The sequence below is a fragment of the Trachurus trachurus genome (assembly GCF_905171665.1).
Source record: "Trachurus trachurus genome assembly, chromosome: 19".
NCBI lineage: Eukaryota > Metazoa > Chordata > Actinopteri > Carangiformes > Carangidae > Trachurus > Trachurus trachurus.
Window position 1 is genome coordinate 8,887,917 of NC_139913.1, and position 23,621 is coordinate 8,911,537.

The following is a 23,621-nucleotide window of genomic DNA, read 5'->3' on the forward strand; positions in this document are numbered from 1 at the left end:
GTAACAATAATTATAAAGTGGCCTTATTTGCTATGCTGCCCAACAAAGGGCATGCATAAAAGTCAACCAGTTTGACCTTTTACTTGCCCTCTTGACCTGTGAGTAAATTAAACAAAGCTCCTGCTGATTGGATAACCAGGGCACCCAATCTTTTCACGATCAAATCAGAGAGATTAGATCCTGAAAACACCACAGTTGCCTGCCAAAAAAAACGTATTTAATAATTAGTAATAAGCTGTTGTCTTGTTTCATTCAATAAATCTGACGACTCACCTGCAAACACTCAAAGCCAGGGGGCAAAAATCTGTCAGGACTTGAACAGCTTCATATTTTCTGTATGAGAGTCTTCACGGTCTATAATGAGTAAGAAGGTGAAACGATGAGTGCGCAGGAGCCACTTGTGAAGTGAAGAGAGGAGGCAATTGTGCAGAGCAGATGGACTCTTGAGTTGATCGGTTGCCTTTGGACCAACCAGAGCAGCACTTCAGGAGCTACTTGCACTAACTGGAAATGTGCTTGTACCCAGCAAGAGGGACACTACAACCAACTAGAGGGGTGTGTGGGGCACTTAGACTGTAGAGCATAAGTAGCAGAGGCAGTGTAAACCCCCCCGTGCCCACTCACAGTACATGCCACTGGATAGATAGATATTTACCCTAACTAATGATGATTTTCATATTTAGTGACAGATTGATGGAGCGTTTACAGATTCAAGCGGAGCATTAGGACACTGCCGCCATCTTGAAGGAGATATTCTGCGTGTCATATAGAATATCAATCAGCGAGGATTATCGTTGTCATTATCACGTGTGGTTTTTGTCCGTTGCTGCACAAAACACTGGGAGAGCTACAGGGAAAATAAAACCCTGACCCAACACCACTTGTACTGATTGTGCTATATACACACACACACATTTGCATGCATACTGATCACAGCCATATATTAACTGTGCTCTGCTGACGGTGGCAGATTTTTCTCATACAAGTAGCAGCGCTGGGGGAGCGGAGGTTTTATTGTCATGGTTTTCCAAGTGCACCCTGGAGTGTGTGAATTTGGACTGGTTTCCCTCTGTGACCATGACTTAAAAACAGACAGGGCATTGTTTTCCAGCCTTGATAAATGAGTGTAACAAGCACAAACACACACACAGTCACACACAAACACACAGGTGGCAGTGTCCATGTCAGGGCCCTGGGCTCAGGGTTTCTTTATCATCCGAACTGAGAGCTTCCTGTTCCTGCGGCTCTGAACGTTACATAATGCCTCTCAGAGTTAACTTTATAGCCTTCCACTCCAAGTTAAAGACTTCACAAGACGCCATTAAGAAGCCAGTGTTTTTTTCCAGTGAAGATTACATCTATAAAACCTGGGTGCCGGGTATCGAGGATTTTAAGCTCCTTCTCCTGCTGCGTGCGTTCTCTATAATATCCTTCCAGCTTCAGCTCCAGCACCAGCACCAGCTCCAATGCAGATCTAACACAGCTTTCATGTTTGACCCACTTTACAAGACAGAGACAATGACAAAGAGAAAGAGAGGCAGAAGAAAGAAAAATGATAAAGAAAAACACTGGTGGAGCTGGAGAGTGGGAGCGTTACGGCAGAGAGAAAAGGGGGGAGAGATTAAGAGAGAGATGCACAAAGTGGAGAACATGCTAGAGGAGTGAGTAGAGGGGTGACACTGGAAGAGAGAGTGTGTGACAAAGGTGTAGAGGGAGAAAAGAGAGAGAGAGAGAGAGAGAGAGAGAGGAAGAAAGAAAGGAGGGGGGGTAAATAGAAGGCACAGCTGAAAAGGCGCCTGAGAAGGAGGGGAGTGGGCTGAGCAGGAGGGAGGAGGGAAGCAGCTTCTCCTAATAAAGCGAGTGTATGTGAAAGGAGGTGCTGACAAACCTTACACTAGGCAGAGAGGCAGAGCTACCAGAGAGAGAGAGAGAGGGAGAGAGGAAGGGAAAGAGAGAGAGAGAGTGTGTGTGTGTGTGTGTGTGAGAGAGAGAGAGGGGGAGACAGAGAGAGGGGCAAAGAATAGAAAGAGCATTGTGTTGCTGCTGAGAACGAACCCATGTCTGCACAAAGAGGTAGGTGTACTGCTATGACTGGCACACACACACACACACACTCACACACACACTCTCACACACACACACACACGTGCACGCACATGGACACAGGAGAGTAGGAAATCCTCAGCGGACAGTGTGTGTAGGATGTACCAGCGCTGTGTTCAGTCTATCAGGTGAGTGTGCGACTTGCTCTGCTGTGTGTGTGTAGCAGTGTGGGGCAGGTGTGTGACTTTTCCATAGTGTGTGTACGGCTGGTGTAAGCAGGTGCCTGTGTATGCGTCTGTGTGGGTTGGTTTTACTGAGGAAGTTGAGTGTTTATTTCGCTGTGACACACTGTATACGACGAGATCATGTGCGGTTTATGGTGGGTAATCAGGCAAAGTGCACGTCACTGTGGTTAATTGCACAACATTATCTAAATAATGATGGAGGAGGTTGTATAACGTTTACTTGTCAATAAATCATCTGACAGAATGACCCAATATTAGTGTTGATGGCGTCAACTACAATTAACTAGCAATTAGTTTCCACTATCACATTTCATGCAGGCTGGGCACTGTATTTGTTATCTTATAGGTGCAATATCAGCTGAGCTTTCAACTGGGCCAAATATAATTAGCATATTATCTCAGTTTAGCGTGTTAGTCGACTGAGATGCCTGTCAATCAAAATGTCTGAATGCTTGATGCTTTGTGAAACTTTAATATTAATTGAACACTAGTTTGTACCCTGAGGTTTGTTTTATGCTGTTTAGGCATTTTGAATCATTATAAAAGTGTAAGCAAAAGTCAAATTTGGTTTCACTTGTCACTGAATTATCTAAACTGTCAAGATCAGGCAGCTGTGTGTAGACGAGTCCATCCAAATTACAAGACTTGGTCAAATAGGCCTACCTAATGCGCGACAGGACCCATTTGTAGGTTATTTGCATTCTGCCTGCCCTGCTGTCAGCCCTGCATCTGTTTGCTTTTCTCTATACTCTCCGTGCTCATATGTGGTATTTTAATGCAGCTGGATTGCCAATAAAAAGCTGTTCTCATTTACATGTTGATCTGTGTCTGTTGTCAGACAGCAAACAAGTACTGTATGTATGAGACAGTGCCTGGAACATGAAGCCTGTTCAGATCAGATGTTTAACCGGCAGTCGCTGCCAAGCTGCTGCTCTGAACTGCTAAACAATCACCATTCACCTCGGTTAAAGGCGACGGCTGTGCTGCGTTTACTTGTAAAATCGTCACTCAAAGAGAGAGTTACAGTACACGCTCATTCGCATTAGTAACAGGGAGACGCTGGGGACTCTGCATGCGATACTCCCCCGTGTGTTTTGGTGAAGAGGTCTGAAGTCGGGAACTGCAGTGACAAAGATGATAAATTCTCAACCCTGCTGGTTTTTAAAAGAGGAACAACCAATGAAACCAATAGTGCAGTTTCATCACAGTCACAGATGTTTGTGTTTTAAGGGCTACCCCCTTAAAAAAAATGTGCATGTGAATTCAATCTTGTCTGATATAATCGGGGAGAAGGTGGATGTGATAGATATCTTAAACCTGGATAAAGTAAGCCTGACTTGACACTTTAATATCAGCTGAGCCCAATATTGTTTGATCCTAAAAAGGTTTGTTTGAAACTATTTGGTTTCCGCAGAGTTGTTGAATATTTGGACAACCTTCAAAAGGTTTACCAAAAAGCCCTGCAGTTTGCTTATGTGAAGTGATTGATACCTTATCTTAAACGACTGGAGATGAAGCGGCTGGCTCTCCATGTAAATGACAGCAAAGGCCCAGTCAGTCACCATTGTTGTAATTAAATCAGATCTGTGGCTGTTAGTTCATCCCAGCTACGTAGGGATGTTCTGCAGCACACACTTCGCACTGAAACAGCAAAGGCTATTTTTATTCCCGGCTGGAGGTCGGGACAGACTCCGGGTTAGCGTCAGCCTGGTTCTGTGGGCGAGGTCAGGACTCAGGACGGACCACTTCCCTGTGGCAGGCAAAGACAGTTCCTCTTTCATCATATGACGCCACGAGAGGATCCCTATTTTGGAGGAAGTAGCTTGTGCTGTGCTGTTTCACAAGCGCACGAATAAGATGTATTTATTTATAAATCTGCTAGGACACCACCGTGAAGGTTGAAGCAAAACAGTTCAACAGTTCAAGGACAGTGATTTTTATGGGTGTTGATGACTGTGTGGAGCTAAGAGGGAAAATAGCATGATCCATTTACTCCCAAGTGTGTAATTCAGAGCAGGGAATCCCTTAATATCCATCTGTGTAAACGTGCTGCTTTTTTATCCCAATTGCTGTTACATCTTCTTGGATTTTTTGGAAAAACAAGGTCTCAGATTTTAAATGCTGGTTCTTTACTGCACTACATCCGTATTGTATAATTAATATTGTATCATATTGCACTTTTTTCCACTCCACTAGTTATTTGACAGCTGTAATTTGTAATTCCTAGATTACATTTTATACAGTAGCTCATAAAATATGACATAATATTCATAAACGTCCACCCATAAATGATGTTCTTATTTCTTTTCCACTATTTTTCTCTCATTGCTTCTCGTTCTTTTTGAAACTGCACATGAAGCATGATTGTGCTTGTTTCAGCTCGGTGTGAGGCGAGTTGTGGTGACTAAGCCTGTGTCTGGACAGACACATGTGTTACGTACATCTGTCTACGCACTTATTGGCTCGTGATCTGTTGGTGCTCCACCACCAAAGCCACACAGCAGATTTCAAGACCTGCCTTATGGGGATGTTGTTGTCGTCTCTTCTCTTCCATCATTATGAAACCACACAGCTGATCCCCGACTGTGTCACCCTTTGACTCATCACTTGATGCATAGAAATTACCCTTCCTATCTGCTGATTCAATATGCCCTCCCTATTCTTTGTCTTCTTCTCTCTTCCTTTTCCTCTCTTTTCTGTTTTGCATCTCTTTTCTCTCCGATTTATGAGCCCCTGGTTCCAGATCAGATCAGCAGGGTCGGAAACTCCTTCATGTCAAAGGTCAGAAAACTTAAACAAGGAGCGGGCTTCAACATACTTTTAGAATAAAGTCCACATTGTGTTCCTCTTTGGGTGAGGATGGACTGTTAGAACCCGTGTATAGCTTTAAAAGAACAGCACATGCCTGGTTATACACATGTTAAACTCTTCAGACTTTGTTTTTGTAGAGTCATGTGTTACTTTTATGGTTTGGTTTAGGTACACATGACAATCAGTGAGGATTAATTCTAAATTTAAGGATGAATCGTCTCAATGGTTCTGATGCAAAGAGGAAAAGCAAATGGCTCTGTGCCCGTAAATGTTATTCTATCCGTCAGAGTTGTTGAACAGTGTTTTTATAGGTAAATGGTGTAAATGCTGTTCATCTAAACAGAACTTGTTTCCGCTTCAGGCATCAGAGGTTTATGTTGAGTCTCTAGTCTCTGATTCATCGCCGTTGTAGCTTTACTGACTGATAACTAAAAGTTAGCTGAAGCACGTACCAATATTTACTTTGCTTACCAAAAAAAATCTTTAAAAATATTTGCATTACTCTCAAAAAAAAAAAAAGGTTGCAGAGCGACAAGGCAACAGCAGATGTTAGATTTTCCACCTGTGTGCCTCACCTGAACAATACATTTGTGTTTACAGAAAGGTCAGACATGGAAAGAGAGGAATTGTGTGTCCGTGTCGCCAAATGTTTGTGTGTATGTGCCTGTCAACAAAAGATTGTATTCGTGTGTGTGCACGTGTGCAGCCAGATGTCTTGATTGAGTAGTCCTTCCCTTGTCAGGTGCTCGATGAGTACACCTTTGTTTCAAGGTTTGGGTTTGACGAGGTGTGGGAAAGGCCGTTGGCTGGGTTTGGGCATGTACAGTACGGTAGTTGTGATCATAAGAGATTGCATTATGTCAATAAAATGCCTCACGGGAATAGATATACACCCGAGTGATTGCGTGGCGTTCCCGTCTGTTCCAAGAGAGTTTCCTCGATCAGGTAAGCCCCGCTTCCCGTCTCAACGTGTGTTCGTGGTTACGTTTCTGTTTAGTCGGCTGCCAACGGCATCGTCATCACTAAGTAATCACACATGATGAAGCCTTGCCGTCTGTCGGAGAGCAAATCAGAGCTCGTTGACTGGAAGCCCCGGTGATCCAGCTGTTGGTAAAGTCCGCTCTCAGACTCGACAGCACCAGGAAGGAAGGCCAGTGCCCTAATGTAACCGCTTCCCTTTGATTCCTCCTTTTAAAAACAGCAGGTGTCTGTTCTAATTGGAGTCAGCTGCCATTAATGGACATTCATTAATTGTTAAGTTTGTTTACGTCGAGCGCCAGAGACGGAGCAGATGTTCTCATACATTTTACATGTGACGATGTTGTGCGCACACAGTTTGGGGGGAAAATCATGTGGTTTTATTCTTGCTGCATGTTCTTTCGAAGAACTGTTTGAACTAGACTCCCATTGAAACAAGATGTTGGTCTGGTGCGGTGCAGCCCAGAGGCAGAAAGACGTTATAGATATTGACACTCAACTCAAAGTAATGCTTTCTGCTAATCTGTTGAAAAATGTGCTTTGAGTAAACCTTAAACACAGAGGCCAACTAATAATCTTTTGTTTACCTTCGTACTTGAAAGTTTGAGTTTCACCAGTACATCGATTTAGTCCATTTTAAAAACAATTCAACATGTGTTTATGTTACATTTATGATACTCAACTTTCTGCATTTCTGCAACTCAGACTTGGAAAAGTAAATTATCAAAGCAAAAGATTATTAGCTAGAAAAACTTTTACATGTGAGACAAAAGGATCCACTCACTGTCCTTTCAACCATATGTCCCACAGTCTTGAGTGTGCAATTAGCACTTCTGTGGCTTTACTGAAATGTGAAGCCACAGAAGTGCAGCTGCTTTTCAAAATGAATTTCCATCAGGAAATGTTTGTGGAGGAAAAAAACTTCTGGAACATATTTAGCGTAAATAATTCAAACAATGCAAGTATCTCAAACAATGTAAACAAGTTTCAAGAGGTACAAAACTCTGAATCCAACACAGATATCCATTCGCTGTCCTTTCAGAAACAAACAACCATTTGTGCTCACATTCACACCTATCGGCAATTTTAGTCACCCATTAACTTCCCCGACCCTGGACTGTGGGAAAAACAGGCAAACACACACAGATCATGTTGACCACTGAACCACCACAAGATACTGAGACTTTAAACAACACAGATATTAGGTGTCTGTGCCTGACACCGGCTCGGCTTGTCCTCACTCAGTCACACCCTGGTTTCCTCTGCTCACCCCGCATTTAATTCAATTATGTTGCAACACTGGAGACGATCAGTGAACCTTAATCCAATCATGAAACATCCAATAACAAAGCCGAAGAGTGACAGCACAAAACTGAAAAGAGCCAAACGTCAGTGGTTCAGTCACATGGAGGCTCCTTTGTGCCTTAAGCAGCCAGAGACCTGTTGCATGCATGTGGACATGTCTCCTCCTCCAATAGGTACATTTGTACAGGCCAGATTGTGTTTTTAAACATTTTATTCTTAACATCTTTGCCTTAGAGTCAGATTCTGTGTAATTTAATCGAAAACGGATGCGACACACTGCTATTATGGAAAAGACAGAGGGTTTCAGATGGGAGAGGAAACACTGTGAGTAAATAAACAACCAGGTCTCATCGGGTTTAGATCGTTCCTGGATAATGTTTTAAAATGGAACCAAAGTGAACTATGAACTTTTGTTTTCTTTCGCTTGAAAATAAGCCAAACAATTACAGACAGTGTGAGAGAGAGAGAGAAAGAGAGAGAGAGCATTTCCTTAATGTGGGAGGTTTTGAGTAACAGTAGAGTTACAGCTCGAGCCAAGAGTGAAGCTTAAGGGATTTAAGTGATATCATTTAAACGATTAAGTTAAGAGCAACAGTCTAGTTCATGTTCAAACATAAGTAATTGTGTATTTTTTGTGAGTTCAGCTAGAGAGGGAAACAGACAATGAATCAGTGAATGGATTCACATATTTGCAGGCAGGTCATGTTTTGGGCTTGCTGCACACACACACACACACACACACACAGCTCTCCAGCAACCCCTATTCTTCTTCACACACACACACACACACACATACACAAACACAATCACCACACACAGACACAGAGCTACAGAGAAAAGCAGGGGATCCCGATCCGTCACAGAGATGACATCACAGCCTGCCAGTAATAAAAAACAGCTCAAGAAGGGAGTCCCCACTTCCCCTCGCTGCTACACATCCCACAGAACGGACAGAGAGAGAGGAGCGCTGGACGGGCGACACATGAGTTCACAGAGAGAGAGAGAGAGAGAGAGAGAGAGAGAGAGACCCTTTTAAGGGATTCACATGCACACGCACACATGCACAAACAACACAGTTTAATTGCATCTCCATAGTGACCGGCTTTGCTACCCCAGCTTGGGGAGGAAATGCCAAACTCAGTGCTACAGAGCGGTTCAGCAGAAATGTGCACACACGGACACACACATGCACGCACACACGGACACACACACAGAGCTCTACTCTACTTTCTACACGGCCACGACGGAAAAAACTTCTCTTCTGTCACTGTGATACCTCCCTTCTGTTCACTCTCTCTCTTCCTCTTCCACTCTCTATTCCTCACCCCCTCCTCCACCTCCCCCTCCCCCCCTTCTCTCTCTCTCTCCCTCTCCCTCTCTCTCTCTCTCATCCCTCTGTCGCTCTCCCTCCCCTGTCAGTGATAAGTTCATTGAAGTGGACGACAGAGGTAAGTGCTCTCTCTTCCGCTCCGTTCACCGTTGGTTAGCTGCGTTAATGTGCTTCAACTTTCAGGTTTTCTCTGTTTTTTTTTTTCCCACAGTGGACAAAAGGTCAGGGTTACTATTACTGCTGCATGTCCCGCTGGTGCAAGGCAGCAGACACACACACACATACACACACACTGAGCTCTGTGTGTGTGTGTGTGTCATGAATTGTGTACTGTACTCCTCCACGGTCAGGTCAGTTTCAAAGGCCGGTGTATTTACTTTAGCAGCTGTCATGTGCACCTAGGTACTGTCTGTTAATTTACCTAGCTTGGCAATAAAACATGTGTGCAGCTGTGTGTGTGTGTGTGCGTCAGCTACAGAGAGTGTGTGCGTGTTGAATTTATTGTTCACTGGTATCTTGTAATCTGTCCTATCACAATAGTCCTGTGAATACAGACGGTCTGTTACACCCTTTTTTGTCCCTTTATAAAACTGTGTGTGTGTCTGTGTATGTGTGTGTGTAATCCCATCAGTAAACAGTGGAAACTAAATGAGCACTAAGGAAGGAATGAGAACCGAACACAGTAATGGCCGAGGCAGCAGCCTTGTAAAATAATCACCATACCTTTAGCAGGATGTTGAGTTTACTTTACCAACACGATTGCTGCACTTGTTTACTTGATCTCCCTGGACTTATTGATGAGATGTTGCATCTAGTACTGACACAAAGATTCAGAGTTGTCCTGGACTGGTACTGTAGGTCGCTTTGGTTCAAAAGTATCGGAGTAAATGTCATTGTAATGTAAAGTTATTAATCACCGTTTGCCGGCGATGACGTGTTGCTACAGCTTTAATCATCAAAGGTCAATTGAAGCCAAGTGCTGCACTGTATTGTTGTAAAGGCCTGGTTTCCTTTTCATCTTTAATTTTCAAAGCTTGTTGATATTCCTGCATTAGCCACAGTAAAGCACTCGGGTGTTGTTGGACGAAAGACGTTTCCTAACGTGCCGTGGCTGAAACAACAACATCCACTCAAGAATCAATGAACAGCTTGGCTCCGGTTCAGACGTCCAGATTGAGAAAATCCATCTGTAGTCCTTGGTTACAAAATAACAACAGTCAAACAGTCTGTGACAACATCCCAGCAGCAGACTCTCACTAACCCTCTCTCCCTCTCATACGTACAAGCACACATGCTGTGACATCACACCGCACATCTGGACGCAAGACTTCTTCTCTAACCCCCCCGTTCCTTTTCTCTCTCTCTTTCCAATGTGTCCCCATTTTCCACTCTCTACCCCCCCTCGCCTCTCCTTCCTGTCTCTCTGTCTTTCCCGCCCCCGCTCTCAGAGATGAAAGAGAAGAACCCCTGGCACACGCCTGTGACCATCATCATCACTGTGATTGGTGTCATAGCGATTGTTGCCTTGGTGACGGTAGCAGTTTTGCAGAACCAGCCTCTCGCCCAAAAGTACAAGGTACGGTAAGAGAGAGGGGGGAACACACACACACACACACACACACACACACACAAATACCACAGCGTGTGCTGTGCTCTGTGTGTGGGAAGTCCTGTGAAATACAGTGGGATCTGAATCCAAAGTCCACAGGCCAAATACGGTCTCTTGTCAATATGACCTCAACCTGTACTACTAGTTTTAAAAAGCCTTCACCATATAAGGCCAGTGACTGCTGATAGCAATAGTAAATCACTATTGCTTGTTGTTACAGATGCAGGCCCACTCCAGTCTCTAGGGCGCTGCTTTAATGAATAGCTGGACTAATATTTTCCTATTAGCTCCAATAAGTAGATCTGATATACAGTAGCTGTGGTCAGTTTCTCAATGGACTATTTGGCCATTACTGTAGTCATTATTCTTTATCCCAGGGTGTGTGTGTCATAGGGCACGGTGAATCCTCCCACGTTGCACCGGCACAAACATTTAACACCATGACATAGACCATGAGAGGGAGGATGGAGGATAATCTCCATCACATTTAAACTGGATGTTTAAAGTGTATGTCAGGATTGAAGTCTCTTGTCTCCATCACAGTATGGGATCGTGCTGGACGCCGGATCCTCCCACACAGCTCTGTATATCTACGAGTGGCCGGCGGAGAAAGATAACAACACTGGAAGAGTTGAGCAGAAGCATTCCTGCAAAGTCGAAGGTAGAGCACGCTGCACCATGTGCCCCACACACACACACACACACACACACACACACACACACACACACACACACACACACACACACACACACACACACACACACACACACACACACACACACACACACACACACACACACACACACACACACACACACACACACACACACACACACACACACACACACACACACACACACACACACACACACACACACACACACACACACACACACACACACACACACACACACACACACACACAAAACTTCTAATGCACGCTAATGCAAATATTTAAGTGAAACGTGCATTTTACTTGACCTTCTTTGGCAAATACGATCAATCTGTAACACTAACGCATAAATACTGACATACTTCATTCACACCAGAGTTAATGTGTTGTAAATAGTGGATTTAGTGATGATCAATGGCACTTTAATGCTCTATAGAGAACTAATTAGGCGTAATATAAACAACTTTTGAGTTCACACAGTCAAATGCAATTGAGCATCTTTGCTTTATCTTATGAACTAATGGACAATGCAACATTTTTTTCTGGATAAAGAGTATCATTCTTTGATCTGTGAAAATGCCAGGAAATGACCGCAACTCCACAACGCCCCTGGTGACGTCTTTAAAAACTTTTTTAGCTTAATCTGACTAAAACAAATCACAAAACACTCAGTTCACAATAGCAGTAAATCCTGAGGCTGGAGGAGCTGGAGCCAGAGAACAGTTGGCTTGGTTCAGCTTGAAAAATGACAAAAGAATCTGCAGCTATTCTTTAAATCTTATAAAACTCATTAATGTTTATAACTCTGACGAAAGGAGATGGATTTTTGTTATTGATTTAACTGTTTCCATTAATCTTGGTCCAGGTGACTTGATTCATTAGACAGTTTTTAATTGATGAATTAAGCGATAGCTGATGACACAAAGGAAACTGTTGTGGATCAATTCAACAAATTGATTTTCATAATATCTCAACACAAAATCTTCCTATAGCCTGCTGTTACAGCGCTTACTTTACACGACTGCAGTGACTGTGCCCAGCAAACAAAATAGTCCCAGCATCCTGAAATCCACATGTCATATAGTGTATGTCCTTTCTTTTTTGGTGTGAATTTAGCAAACAAGAGAAGGAAGGTTAATAAGTAACAATAGAGGTGATGAGATTTGGATCTTATCTGTCCTTCAGCGGAGCCAAGCTGCTAATTTGCTCCCGTTTCCTGTCTGACACTATTCTCCTCTCAGACCTGTTATTTTACCTGATACATTATGTATCTAATGTCTGTGTCAAATGGGCCTTCTTATGCAAACAAACGTGTTTGTTGTTTTATGAATGTGCCCTACTGTAAATGACAGATAGGCTTGTCCAACTGTCTCCAGTGTGTTAAAGGGATAGTTCAACATTTTGGCAAATTGCCATAATGCCTATGGTCATACCAGTAGGATCGTTACCTTTAATTGTCGGTGCAAGCTATTTTGAGAACGGCAGAGCAGAGCTGCTCAGAGCTACGCTACGGAGGCTAATGGGATTTCTTGGTTTCCCTCATCAAATACACAATCCAACAACTCCAAAACGCTTTCATGGACAAGTTGTGACCTGCACATTCATCACACTATGAAATAATAGCAGAACGTTACGAGACAGAGTTGTTTTCGAAGCAAATGCAGAGGCTGCTTGCTGAAAAACTGCCCCTGACAGGAACGCACATCAGCAGTTTTGCATGAATTTACCTTGAAAACAACTCTGTCTCATAACGTTACGTTATTATCTCATAGCGTGGTGAATGTGCAGGTCACGTCTTGTCCATAAGAATGTTTTGGAGTTGTTGGATTGTGTATTTGATGAGTTTAATGAGGGAAACCAAGAAATCCCATGACCCTCCGTAGCATAGCTCTGAGCAGCTCGCCGCTCTGCTCCGCCGTTCTAAAAACAGCTTGCACCGGCAATTAAAGGTAACGAACCTACTGCTATGACTATAGGGATTATGGCAATGGGCCAATATGCCAACATGTTGAACTATCCCTTTAAGGCCTTCATTATGCAGGCACTAGACCACAGACAAGAGAATCAACAGCGGTATCACTAAGGTTTGCTTTAAACTACGTTGCCCAGCTGTGACGCTGAGCCGAGTTTTTCTCTTCAGTATGTTTAAAGATGTCATCAGTAGCACCCGGTCTCGAGGGTGAGTGCCATAGAGAGGAGATACTGTGTTTTCATTTCAAAATACATCAGTAATCCAAAACACCAGTAGAGCACGCACATGTGATTTCAGGATAAAGCCCTTGCTCAAGGGAAGGCACATCACATCACGGACGTTACAGGAAAATCTCTTTTCTTGCCAGTTCATGATTTTCAGCAGATGATCTTCAATTCCCAAGCATCTCCAAACACAAGGGTCCCATTATGATTTATTACATCTCAACACTGCATGACTTCACCCTCCCACTGACATTTTGTCGTTCTTCCCGCAGGTCCAGGTATATCCAGCTATGCGTCTGATCCTCTGGGGGCGGGGGAGTCTCTGAGAGCATGCATGCAGCAGGCCAAGGACCGAGTCCCTGGGAAAAGACACCACGAGACCCCTCTTTATCTGGGGGCTACAGCCGGAATGAGACTGCTCAAGTACGGCAACACACGCCCAAGCGTTATCAAAGATTAAACATGCATCCGAAAAAACAAAAAAACATTTTCCATGCTCGAGCTGTGCATTGTTTACCAGACAATGCGCTGCTGCCCGAAGCCTTTTCCATCCTCCTATTTTATGATTTATCTCTACATGAAGTTTACTGCCAGAGCAGCAAATATGTTACTGTCAGATCCATTATATGCTACACAGTCTATTCATTATTTATGTGCTGCTGTATAGATGTGAATTATGGATGGGGAATCAATCTAATGAATTTGTGCCTTTGTGTGTGCATGCAGCATTGAGAACAACTCGGCATCAGACAGGGTCTTTCGGGCCGTGGAGGACGCCCTGCAAAAGTCCCCCTTTTCCTTTCAGGGAGCAAGAATCCTCAGTGGCCAGGAAGAGGGCGCATTTGGCTGGGTCACAGTCAACTACCTGGATGATCGCCTCAAACAGGTTTGTGCACATACCACATACATGTTCGTGCACGTTTGTCCACCTTTGCATATGGCAACCGGCGAGCTCTCCCCTGGCGTGTTACCGCCCTCTCTGTCTCTGCTGCAGGGCCTGAAAACCACCGGCGCTCTTGACCTTGGCGGGGCATCCACTCAAATCAGCTTCGTATCCGATAATTATGACGGCTCGGAATCGCCCGACAACTCCGTGACTTTCCGACTCTACGGAAATGACTATAACTTGTATACTCACAGCTTCCTGTGTTACGGGAAAGACCAAGCGCTGCGGATGACGCTGGCACAGCAGACTCAGGTAAACGTCCGGCTAAAGTTTCCCTTATCACTCAGTACTTCTGTTTGAGGCTAAAAAAGCAAAAAAAATATTGACATTCAGTTCAATTAACTTCCTATTTCTGTCCATCACACCTCTTATCTCAATTTCTCTCCTAGTCAGGTCCAGGAACAATATCAGATCCCTGTTTCCATCCTGGCTACAGTGAGACAAAGCTCTACTCAGTCCTCTATGACAGCCCCTGCGTGTCAAACAGGAAACCCCAAGGAGCTCCTGCAAATTTTACTCACAAGGGGTCGGGAAACTTTGCACAATGCCAGGATGCTGTCAAAAGTATCTTCAACTTTACGCACTGCGGTTACAGCCGATGCTCTTTCAATGGGGTCTTCCAGCCATTTTTGCAAGGGCAATATGGGGTAAGGGAACACAACTGTCAGCATTTATTAATCAGCATGAAAACAGTGACCGGATGATTCTCTGTGCTGTGTTGTTTTGAGTACTGAACGGTTGCACAAGATTCAAATTTATCTGTGGTAATCTGTGACTTCTCTTCCTGGTATGACTTGTCTTTTTCATCAGTAATGGCTAAGATAGTGACAAAAATTATTTCCTCCTTATCTCTAGTGTGTATTTTTCTGCCTCCACCCCAGTGTAATGTAGATGAGTATCAGTTTGTGGTACACACAACGAGCATGTGAAAACATCTCAGAGACGCTAACACCGAATAACTCATCACTCTGCTATCAAAAGACAAATGATATGAGTCAAAAAGACCGGGAAAAACACAAGTGTTTATATAAACTGATAACTCAGTTTGCTCAAGATACCACAAAAAGTTAATTTCCTTTTGCCTCATCTCTTCCTTCCCCCTCCCTTCCCTTCTTTGTAGGCTTTCTCTGCGTACTACTTTGTGATGAACTTCCTCAATCTGACCGATACATCCATCCCTCTAGAAGATGTCAGGAAAAAGCTAACAAGCTACTGTGAAACCCCCTGGGACGAGGTTGGGAAATATCTATGCATCATTTACGCACATAAAAATGTCCTACAGTATCATGTTTAACAGACAGCATGTCCAGCCTGTATGAAAAGATGATCATATCATTGCATTTCAACAGATAAAGCAGCGCCATCCAAGTGTAAAATTAAAGTATCTGGCTGAGTACTGCTTCTCTGGCACGTACATCCTCACCCTGCTGACAGAAGGATACAACTTCACCTCAGAGAGCTACCGAAATATAACATTCATCAAGAAGGTCAGTGGATCACAGTCCAACCCTTTCCTATCTCATGCAACCTGTGTGGATGGATGTAGGTTTTGTGAGTGAGGACACTGGAGAAAATGACTGATTCCAACTGATCCTCACTTACTTAAGGGGATTTTCAAGACTTTAAGGGTTTTAAGATTAAGGTTGCCAGGTTGGTATAAAGTTCCTTGACCTCAGCATTGGCTTTAACCATCTCCCTGCTTAGTGACCACTCTGAACTTCATATCCCACCACGTCTAACTATTAATAAGATCAACTGAACAGCATCCTGATTGTTGTTCATATGTTATGCTGAATCCTGTTGCAATTTACCATGAATGGTAGCATAACTAAACTGGACAATCTTAATAGATAAAACAGCAAACATGCATGACCTAACCATCACCAGGGTTTAGTAAGAGGAGCCAGGGACTGGACCATCATCCATGTGACAAACGAAAACATCAAACCATCAGTTGTGAAGCTCTTAGAGTAACTTAATCAAATATTTGACTTTATAAATGTGTGGTGATTAATTGTATAAATATAAACTATTTATTAATTGATGCAACTCTACTGGGCAAAAAAAAAAAAAAAATCACCATGCACTACTGCAGCAACAAACTAGGCTACAGCAAGACAACAGGACATTAGCTCATTTGCTAAAACTGTCACCAATGCAAATGCACCTGAGGAAGCATAATTATTTTCAAGCTAATAACGCGCAGCACTTGTGGGCAAGCAGAAGTAAAACATCCATTCAATTCAAGCTAAATGTAGCTAGGTCATTGCACAAGTGGCGCAGAGCAACGTTACGTACCTCGAGTCAATGGCGGTGGTGGAAACCAGGTGAGCGACGAAGAGGAGACTGAAACAAGTTAAAAAGGCGGTAAGAAAAAAAAACCCTCCATGGCAACAAAACACCGACCAGCATACAGTAGTGAGAGATGTTGTAAAAAGCCGCGCGTGCACCTGCATGAATATGATTGGCTGGTGCTGGTCAGGTGGTAGTTGAGTGCTGACCAATCCAGAGGCTGTATCCAGTCTTTACAATAACTTGGGAGGTTTGAATGATGGGATAGCCACTCTGGGTCATGATGAATCCCTGTTGGATCCATACGTTGGACCTCTCATTGCCCAGGAAGATAAGGAAGCATAGGTCCCTTTGAAGTGGGACAGTGCCTCTTTGGGGAACAACACATAGAGTTGTTGTTTAAAAATGTATTCAAATCACTTCTATGCTTAACTCTGGTGGATATGTGAACACACCAAGTCTTTAAAGGGATAGTTTAACATTTTGGCAAATTGTCCCATGCATAATCCCTGTAGTTTTAGGAGTAGGTTCGTTACCTTTGATTGTCGGTGCAAGATTTTTTTAGAACGGTGGAGCCAAGCCGTGAGCTGTTCACAGCTACGCTACGGAGGCTCATGGGTTTCCCTCATCAAACTCATCTAATAGCCTACACAATCCAACAACTCCAAAACGCTCTGGTGGAGTAATTGTGACCTGCACATTCACCACACTATGAGATAATAACGGAGTTACGAGACAGAGTTTTGCCAAAATGTTGAACTATCCCTTTAATGTGCCTTCATTTGGTGTTTTGGTGGTTGGTAAGTTGGTAAGGTACAATGATAAGGCAGTGCATTTGCTCTGGGTTCGATTCCCTGGGCCTGGGTGGGTTCCCCATCTTCCTCCCACAGTCCAACCACTTGATTTAATATCAGCTCTACATTGCCTGTAGTGAGTGTTTGAGTCTGTATGGATAAGCGGTGTAGTCAATGGACCAATAAGCGGTTGGTTTCCAGCTGGCGACTCTCACGTTGTAATAGCATTTGATTTATTTCATTTCAAGGCCACCAGTGTGAATGGAAGTAGGCCTATGTGTGTTATTTACAGTATATCCAACCACTTATTCACTAATTTTTACTTAATTTCTGTCACTTTTCTCTGTCCTCCAGTACTGGCCTGGTCTGTAGTACATAAGTGAATGACAGTGATGACAGTTTTCCTACTTCCTGTCTTGTGTCCAGATAAAAGGCAGCGATGCAGGCTGGACGCTGGGCTACATGTTGAATCTAACCAACATGATCCCTGCTGAGGCTCCGGACACCCCACCTCTGCCCTACGCCGGCTTCGTCTCCGTCGTCACTGTCATCTCAGTATTGCTCTTCGTCCTCGCCATCCTCCTCTTCGTCAGCTGGCGCTCTCTCTGGCCCCGTTGCTCCAAGCAGCCACAGATCATATAATCACACATACACACACACACACACACATACACATATACTGTATATTGTATGTATGAGCGACAGTGATTGAAGATAATGTGTGTGAGGGATTGTGTGTGTGCTTCTGTGGGAGATTTTACCAATATGTGAATAAGACATGTCAACTTTACGCCTTCCAGCCTTTGCGAGGATGTCAAAGGTCAACGTCTGCTGCATAACAACGGTCCTGAAGCTCATACGGACTCAAGGACATTTTAGAAGGACAAATGCTTTCTATCACTGGGGAGAGAGTTCTTTCTTCCCTGGTTGAAGGACATTTGCTGCGTTTGTGTGTGTGTGAATGTGAATGTGTATGTTTGAGGTCGAATGTGTGCGTTTGAGTGCGTGCTTGAATGTGTGCACCCACATCAGTCTGCATGTATGTGTCTTGAATTACGATGTGGATATGACACTGTATAAATAAAATAATCCAAGTTTATATAAAATGTTTGTTTTGCTTGTAATTTATACATTAAAAAAAACATTAATTACATAAATGTTTAATTTTTCAATATTTATTTACACTTAATGCATGTTCTGCTCTTGATTAAAGCAGGGAAATAACCCCAAAAAACAGCAGCTAAATTATCTTAGGAGGACAGGTAATATATTCTTACTTCTTGTTGTGATTTTAAACAGTTTCAAGCTCTATTGCAAGTAAAAAAAATGACATAAGGCTTCCACCTCCATATACTCTACATTCATTTTCGCACTCCCAGAAACAGGGATGGCCTTAACAAAATATATGGATATGAAAAACTACTTTTTGTTCAATACCACTCTCTCTTGCACCTTGATTATATTTTTAAGTAACACTCCAGTAAGCAGCATCAGAGACAAGCTCCCAGTAACATATGATTATATATTAGTATATAAAAAGAAGGTGCTGCCATCTAGTGGTGAAAGGTCACACATTGCAGTATAATTATCACAATGAACTAAGAATGTACTGTAAACATGCCAACAGGAGCTGGAGGCCAGTCATCACCAGTGAGTAACCAGGGAGAGAAAAATGTGCATTTGTTGTCGTCCTTTGATCTTTTGCTTCCATATCTTTCACATTATGTAGAGTAGGCAAAGTGATGATACGCCTGGGTTCGCTGGGTTCGGTTTTATGACTTCCAAGAAGGCAAATTTCCTATGTAAATACCGGCAAAGATTACCTAATGTGTTAAAGGGGAGTGTGAAACCCTGTTGGGCACACTGTGCTTCAAGACCTTGACAGGAAGTGGAAACTCATGGGGTTTCCCTCCGTTTGGGGGCCCAGCCCTTCCTCTGTGTTATAGATCTAATTCTTATCTGCAGGGAGCGGAGTTAACAGAGAACAAAAACACAACGCCATCCTGATTATCTGTGGGTGGTTCCTGCTTTTACACGATATATGTGTGTTGATGTTGGCAAAGCAATTACTTTTTAAGTTAACAGAGTGACTCTAGATGTATGTATACACATAGGCACGGTCAGACTGCCTATATGCCGTACTTAGAGGGCAAAAGTTCATAGACCAATCCCTTAAAAACAATATGTGGCAGACAATCTGTCATCTCAGCTTTCTGTTAGCAGCTGATCCTGCTGCCGGGGTGTAAGGCGTTGACTTGCTGTCTTGCCGTAAGGATTCAGCCTGCTCTGACACAGAGGGGATGGCCAGTGCGCTATCGGAGAAGTCAGGCAGCTGGTCGCAATTGTGATCCCGGTCGATGATGTTGGTGGTCTCAGAGTCCAGTTCCCGGATGTCTTCCTCGTAGAACCTCTGTCTGAGGCGCCTCAGGTGGGGGAGCTCGCAGCACGTCTCCAGCACCACCAGGACACACACCAAGCCAACCAGCAAGTAAACTAGGAGAGCAAACACACAGACAATGGTAGCATGAAGGAACAAAGTCCAATACAGTGTGACTAATAATAAGATCGTACCAAGGTTTGGTCTGTGAATTATGGGTGTTGTATAGGCTACAACACAGACATGGCTTTGTTTGACATTGTTAATCAGGAATAAAGCGATATGAAGGAACTTGTGTAATGTCATTTTACGGTTTTTATGCTCATAACATCACATCACGGCTCTCTGCTGCGGCCATCTTTCTTTTTCTACATCTGGCTCAACATCACCTTTACATTTTTTGGTAATTTAAAATTTTTTTCAAAACTAGTGACGTATTTTTCAGGATGTTAGGTAGTCAGTCCACCTCTTCTCCCCTTACTGAGCTATCTCAACATACAGCATAAGTATGAAAGGTCATGCAGCATGTTGAAGTTAGCATTTAGCTCCAAGGTCCACTGCATAGTCACACAAAGGGGCTAGAATGACTTTTTGCAGTGGATTACTGGATAATTTCCACCTCTCCAGGCCTTTAAAACCATTCAGTTGAAGCATGTCAAGGAAAAACCCCTCTTGGGTTGAATGGCTCACAACTCATACTTATGTTATGTGAGACAATGAGACACAATAGTGAACAATGCTCTGCTTTGAGGAGTGACAATCCAAACAGGATTGAAAACCACTGTTCTACTGAATGAGTCAGTTCAACAGTGCTTGGCGTCATGAAACCTTTTCAGATCCAGTGGGTAGAACCAAAAATGCCTCTTGTCCTTCATTCGAAATAAAAGGCCTCCACCTGACAGCGGTGGCCGTGTACACTACTCAGCCACCTACTCACTTGTAATGGCCAGCCTGTAGAGCTGCGGGTGCGGGTTGTCCTCTTTACTGTGGGTCTCTCCTGGGACGTAATCCCCGAGGCCGATGGTGGTCAGAGAGATGAAGCAGAAATACAGCGACTCCAGAAAGTTCCAGTCTTTCTCCAGGTTGACAAAGATCGCTGCGGGGATGATGAGCAGCACCAGGATCGCCAAGACGGTGAGGCAGGAGACGTGGATGGTGGCGAGCTTCGACCTGGACATGGCCCATCGTCGGTGGAAGTAGGACACCGGACGTCGACTCACCAGGACCACGAGCCTCTGCACCACGGCAGAGAGGAAGAAGAGGGTAACGGGTATGCCAAAGAGGGAGTAGAAGATGCAGAAGGCCTTTCCTTCGTCTGAGAGAGGAACGGTGTGGCCATAACCTGAAAATACAAACAAATATGCAGCAGAGCCTTAATTATAGCGCGATAATTAGAGGTGGGATTCCTGAAGGAGCCACTTAGGCTCCGTGAAGCTTCACACACATAACAATAATTAGAGAGAAGGCAGCAAAGAGTGACAGAGGTTCATCAAACAGCTGCTCGTCTTCTTGTCAAAGCTCGACCCAGGAATGACTTACTGTACACGAAGAACAGGCTGGCTAAATAATTGAATTATTCATTGAGTTTTAATGTTAAAATGTCTCTTTCAAGTTACTAACATGTATGTATGTTTACACTGCAGGGGGCTGGAGGGCTGGTGGGTTCTCTGTGGATTATAATTTGTTCCTTTTAGCAGAACTAACAAATAAACAACTGCATGTGTTAATGGAGCTTCAGGGGTGTGGATTCTCATTAAATATATCCATAATAATTCCCCAGCAACATTTCCTAACCTGTTTCTGTTTACTGAGTAAGAGGTGGTGCAACAGCTAAAGCCTGGCAAGATATTCCCCACTGATGACTCCCAAATTAATGTATTCTCATCGACTGTTTGTACAGTATAATAATAACCCTAACCCATTTCCTAATACTGTAGGTCATAGTGCGCAGGGTGTGTAGGCTGTAAGTATAACTTTACAGAGTCTTAAAAAAACAACTAAGGGTTGTTAATAAGACACTGTTTAGCTCTCTAGAGGATGCTTATATCCATAAGATGCAAAATACAGTCTGGTGCTTCAGCAGTCTGTTTGACAAATAAAGGATGTCCCCTTCAAAGTTACAAACCATTTTAGCAGAAAGATCCTTTTTGTTTGTCTTTTCACTGCAGCTCAACAGGAAAACGCTGGTTACGGAAACACAAAGACGGATTTTCACAGTCTGACGGAAAGATAGGCATCCGCCTCATTTGACTAACTCATTAGATCAAGTCTATGATACAGACCCGGATACATATTTGCACAAAACGAGAACTGTGAATTTAGTTCCACATCAGCTCCATTTAAAACACCTGAGGCAGGAAGAGCGATTACAGTAAACAAAAAAACTGCCTCAGTGTTCTTATGGGAGCCTGACTATTGCTTTTACTTAGGCTATATAGACTTTTAAAGCAGCTGTCCTTTAATTCACCAGGAGGACCCTCCAATGTACCATAAATAGGGGGGGAAATGTGATTTATTAACTTATTAACATATAACTGCAGATGTAATGATGCCCTAGACACCTTGAATCCCACAAGTGTCTATAAGTGGATTCATGTTTAAGTAGAAATGTTTTTCAAAATCTAACTCAACCCGCAAATTATTGTTGAATTTAATGGTTTACTGGTAACTGATCAGCAAAGTATTAATTCACCAGTTCACACATGTTTTACATCTTGTGACTTGACTTGAATGTTTGACCTTCACATTGGCCTGCTCAGGAGCAACGTTTAAGTCACAGTTCATGGTCATACATTGACAATGTGAGTGAAACCTGACATCACAACTATGTAGAGATAAAATATGCAAATTACAGCAGCTCCAGGTGAAGCTTCAGTGACGTATCAGAGTCACCTTTAGACCAGAGCAGATCTAACCCAGGCCTAATTTCTAAGAATTTGAAACAACTTTATTAAATTTATCATACACTGGAGACAAAAATGATGATTTATAGGCCTATAGATGTAAAGCTTGGTTTATCATAAATGAATGGATGTTTATTATAGCCTACTATCTTTAGTGTCTGAGCACCTGTGCCCCGGGGGTCTCACTCACCTGTCGTGGTCAGCACGGTGCTGGTGAAGAACAGGGAGGACACGAAGTCCCAGTTGTGGCTGGTGTCGTTACCAAGCACCGAGACGCCATAGTTGCTGGCCTCCAGCGCGCGGGCCAGGAGCAGCTCCAGTTGCGCGTCGGACACACAGGTGTTGTTGTCCAGGAAGTCCTGCCGGACCGCCCGCAGCTCTTCCCGGAGCTCTCGCTCGTAAGGCAGCTCGATGGCGGAGAAGATCCCGGCGCCGACGATCAGGTAGAGGATGTAAGCGGTGATCAACAGCGCGAAGTTCAGCGCCGACTGGTGTCGGTCTAGGAACCGGACGCAGCAGCCGTCGGTACAGGCGCGCACCATCCCGCCTGTCTCCACCTGATTGTACTGTAAATGACACTTTAACACCTATAGATGTGTTCAGACAGGCGCTTGTTTAGGGGAGCTAACTCCTTCCTCTCTGCCCGGGGAAGGCACTGCTCTTCCTCATTCTTCACATCTCATTGGACCGGGTAGTGACGTCGCTCATTCACCTCTACAGGTAGAGAGAGGGCGTTTCTGTGTGTGCGAGGATATATCAGTGTGTATTGGGCTTTGCTACACTTCCCTCTTCAACCGGTTTAACAGGTTTTGTGTTTAGAGTCATTACAAAGGATTTATTTTCCATGAACCACAAGTTCAGGTTTATTTGGAAAGACAGATTTATTACAGTAAAAACCCTTTTTTTTTAAATGATTTAACAAAACAAAAACAAAAAGTAAATAAATACTAAACAAAATGTAAAAGACTTAAAGATACAAAAACATAATTCCACTCTTGATAACAAAAAAATAAAAATAAAAAATCATGGCTGTTCATGTTGTTGGCTACACATTTCTCTCTAGTTTTTGTTTATATTTGTTTGTTTTATATTTCAGGAAGTTTAATCGTTAATCTTGT

The 23,621-nt window shown here is 43.4% G+C and overlaps 2 protein-coding genes across 4 annotated transcripts; one reads left to right on the forward strand and one right to left on the reverse strand.

Moving 5' to 3' along the window:
* The first annotated feature begins 1,911 nt into the window (after nucleotides 1-1,911).
* On the forward strand, nucleotides 1,912-18,355 carry entpd1 (ectonucleoside triphosphate diphosphohydrolase 1). Of its 3 annotated transcripts, none has more exons than XM_083993765.1 (10): nucleotides 1,912-2,073; nucleotides 10,161-10,288; nucleotides 10,865-10,982; nucleotides 13,464-13,614; nucleotides 13,918-14,077; nucleotides 14,186-14,389; nucleotides 14,527-14,784; nucleotides 15,258-15,371; nucleotides 15,487-15,624; nucleotides 17,650-18,353. In XM_083993765.1, the coding sequence occupies exons 1-10, from the start codon at nucleotides 2,058-2,060 to the stop codon at nucleotides 17,863-17,865; spliced, it is 1,503 nt and encodes a 500-aa protein (XP_083849891.1). In that variant the 5' UTR covers nucleotides 1,912-2,057; the 3' UTR covers nucleotides 17,866-18,353. The 3 variants fall into 3 exon arrangements, with proteins under 3 accessions (XP_083849891.1, XP_083849892.1, XP_083849893.1); XM_083993766.1 differs by lacking the exon at nucleotides 1,912-2,073 and adding an exon at nucleotides 2,148-2,231 and having other exon boundaries at nucleotides 17,650-18,355; XM_083993767.1 differs by lacking the exon at nucleotides 1,912-2,073 and adding an exon at nucleotides 8,822-8,830 and having other exon boundaries at nucleotides 17,650-18,354.
* Nucleotides 18,356-19,342: 987 nt separating this feature from the next.
* On the reverse strand, nucleotides 19,343-23,045 carry LOC311002462 (potassium channel subfamily K member 1-like; the record flags this gene model as incomplete). The annotated part of the gene is made up of 3 exons (XM_083993846.1): nucleotides 19,343-19,716; nucleotides 20,538-20,942; nucleotides 22,694-23,045. The coding sequence occupies 3 exons, from the start codon at nucleotides 23,043-23,045 to the stop codon at nucleotides 19,424-19,426; spliced, it is 1,050 nt and encodes a 349-aa protein (XP_083849972.1). The 3' UTR covers nucleotides 19,343-19,423.
* Between the last annotated feature and the right edge of the window lie 576 nt (nucleotides 23,046-23,621).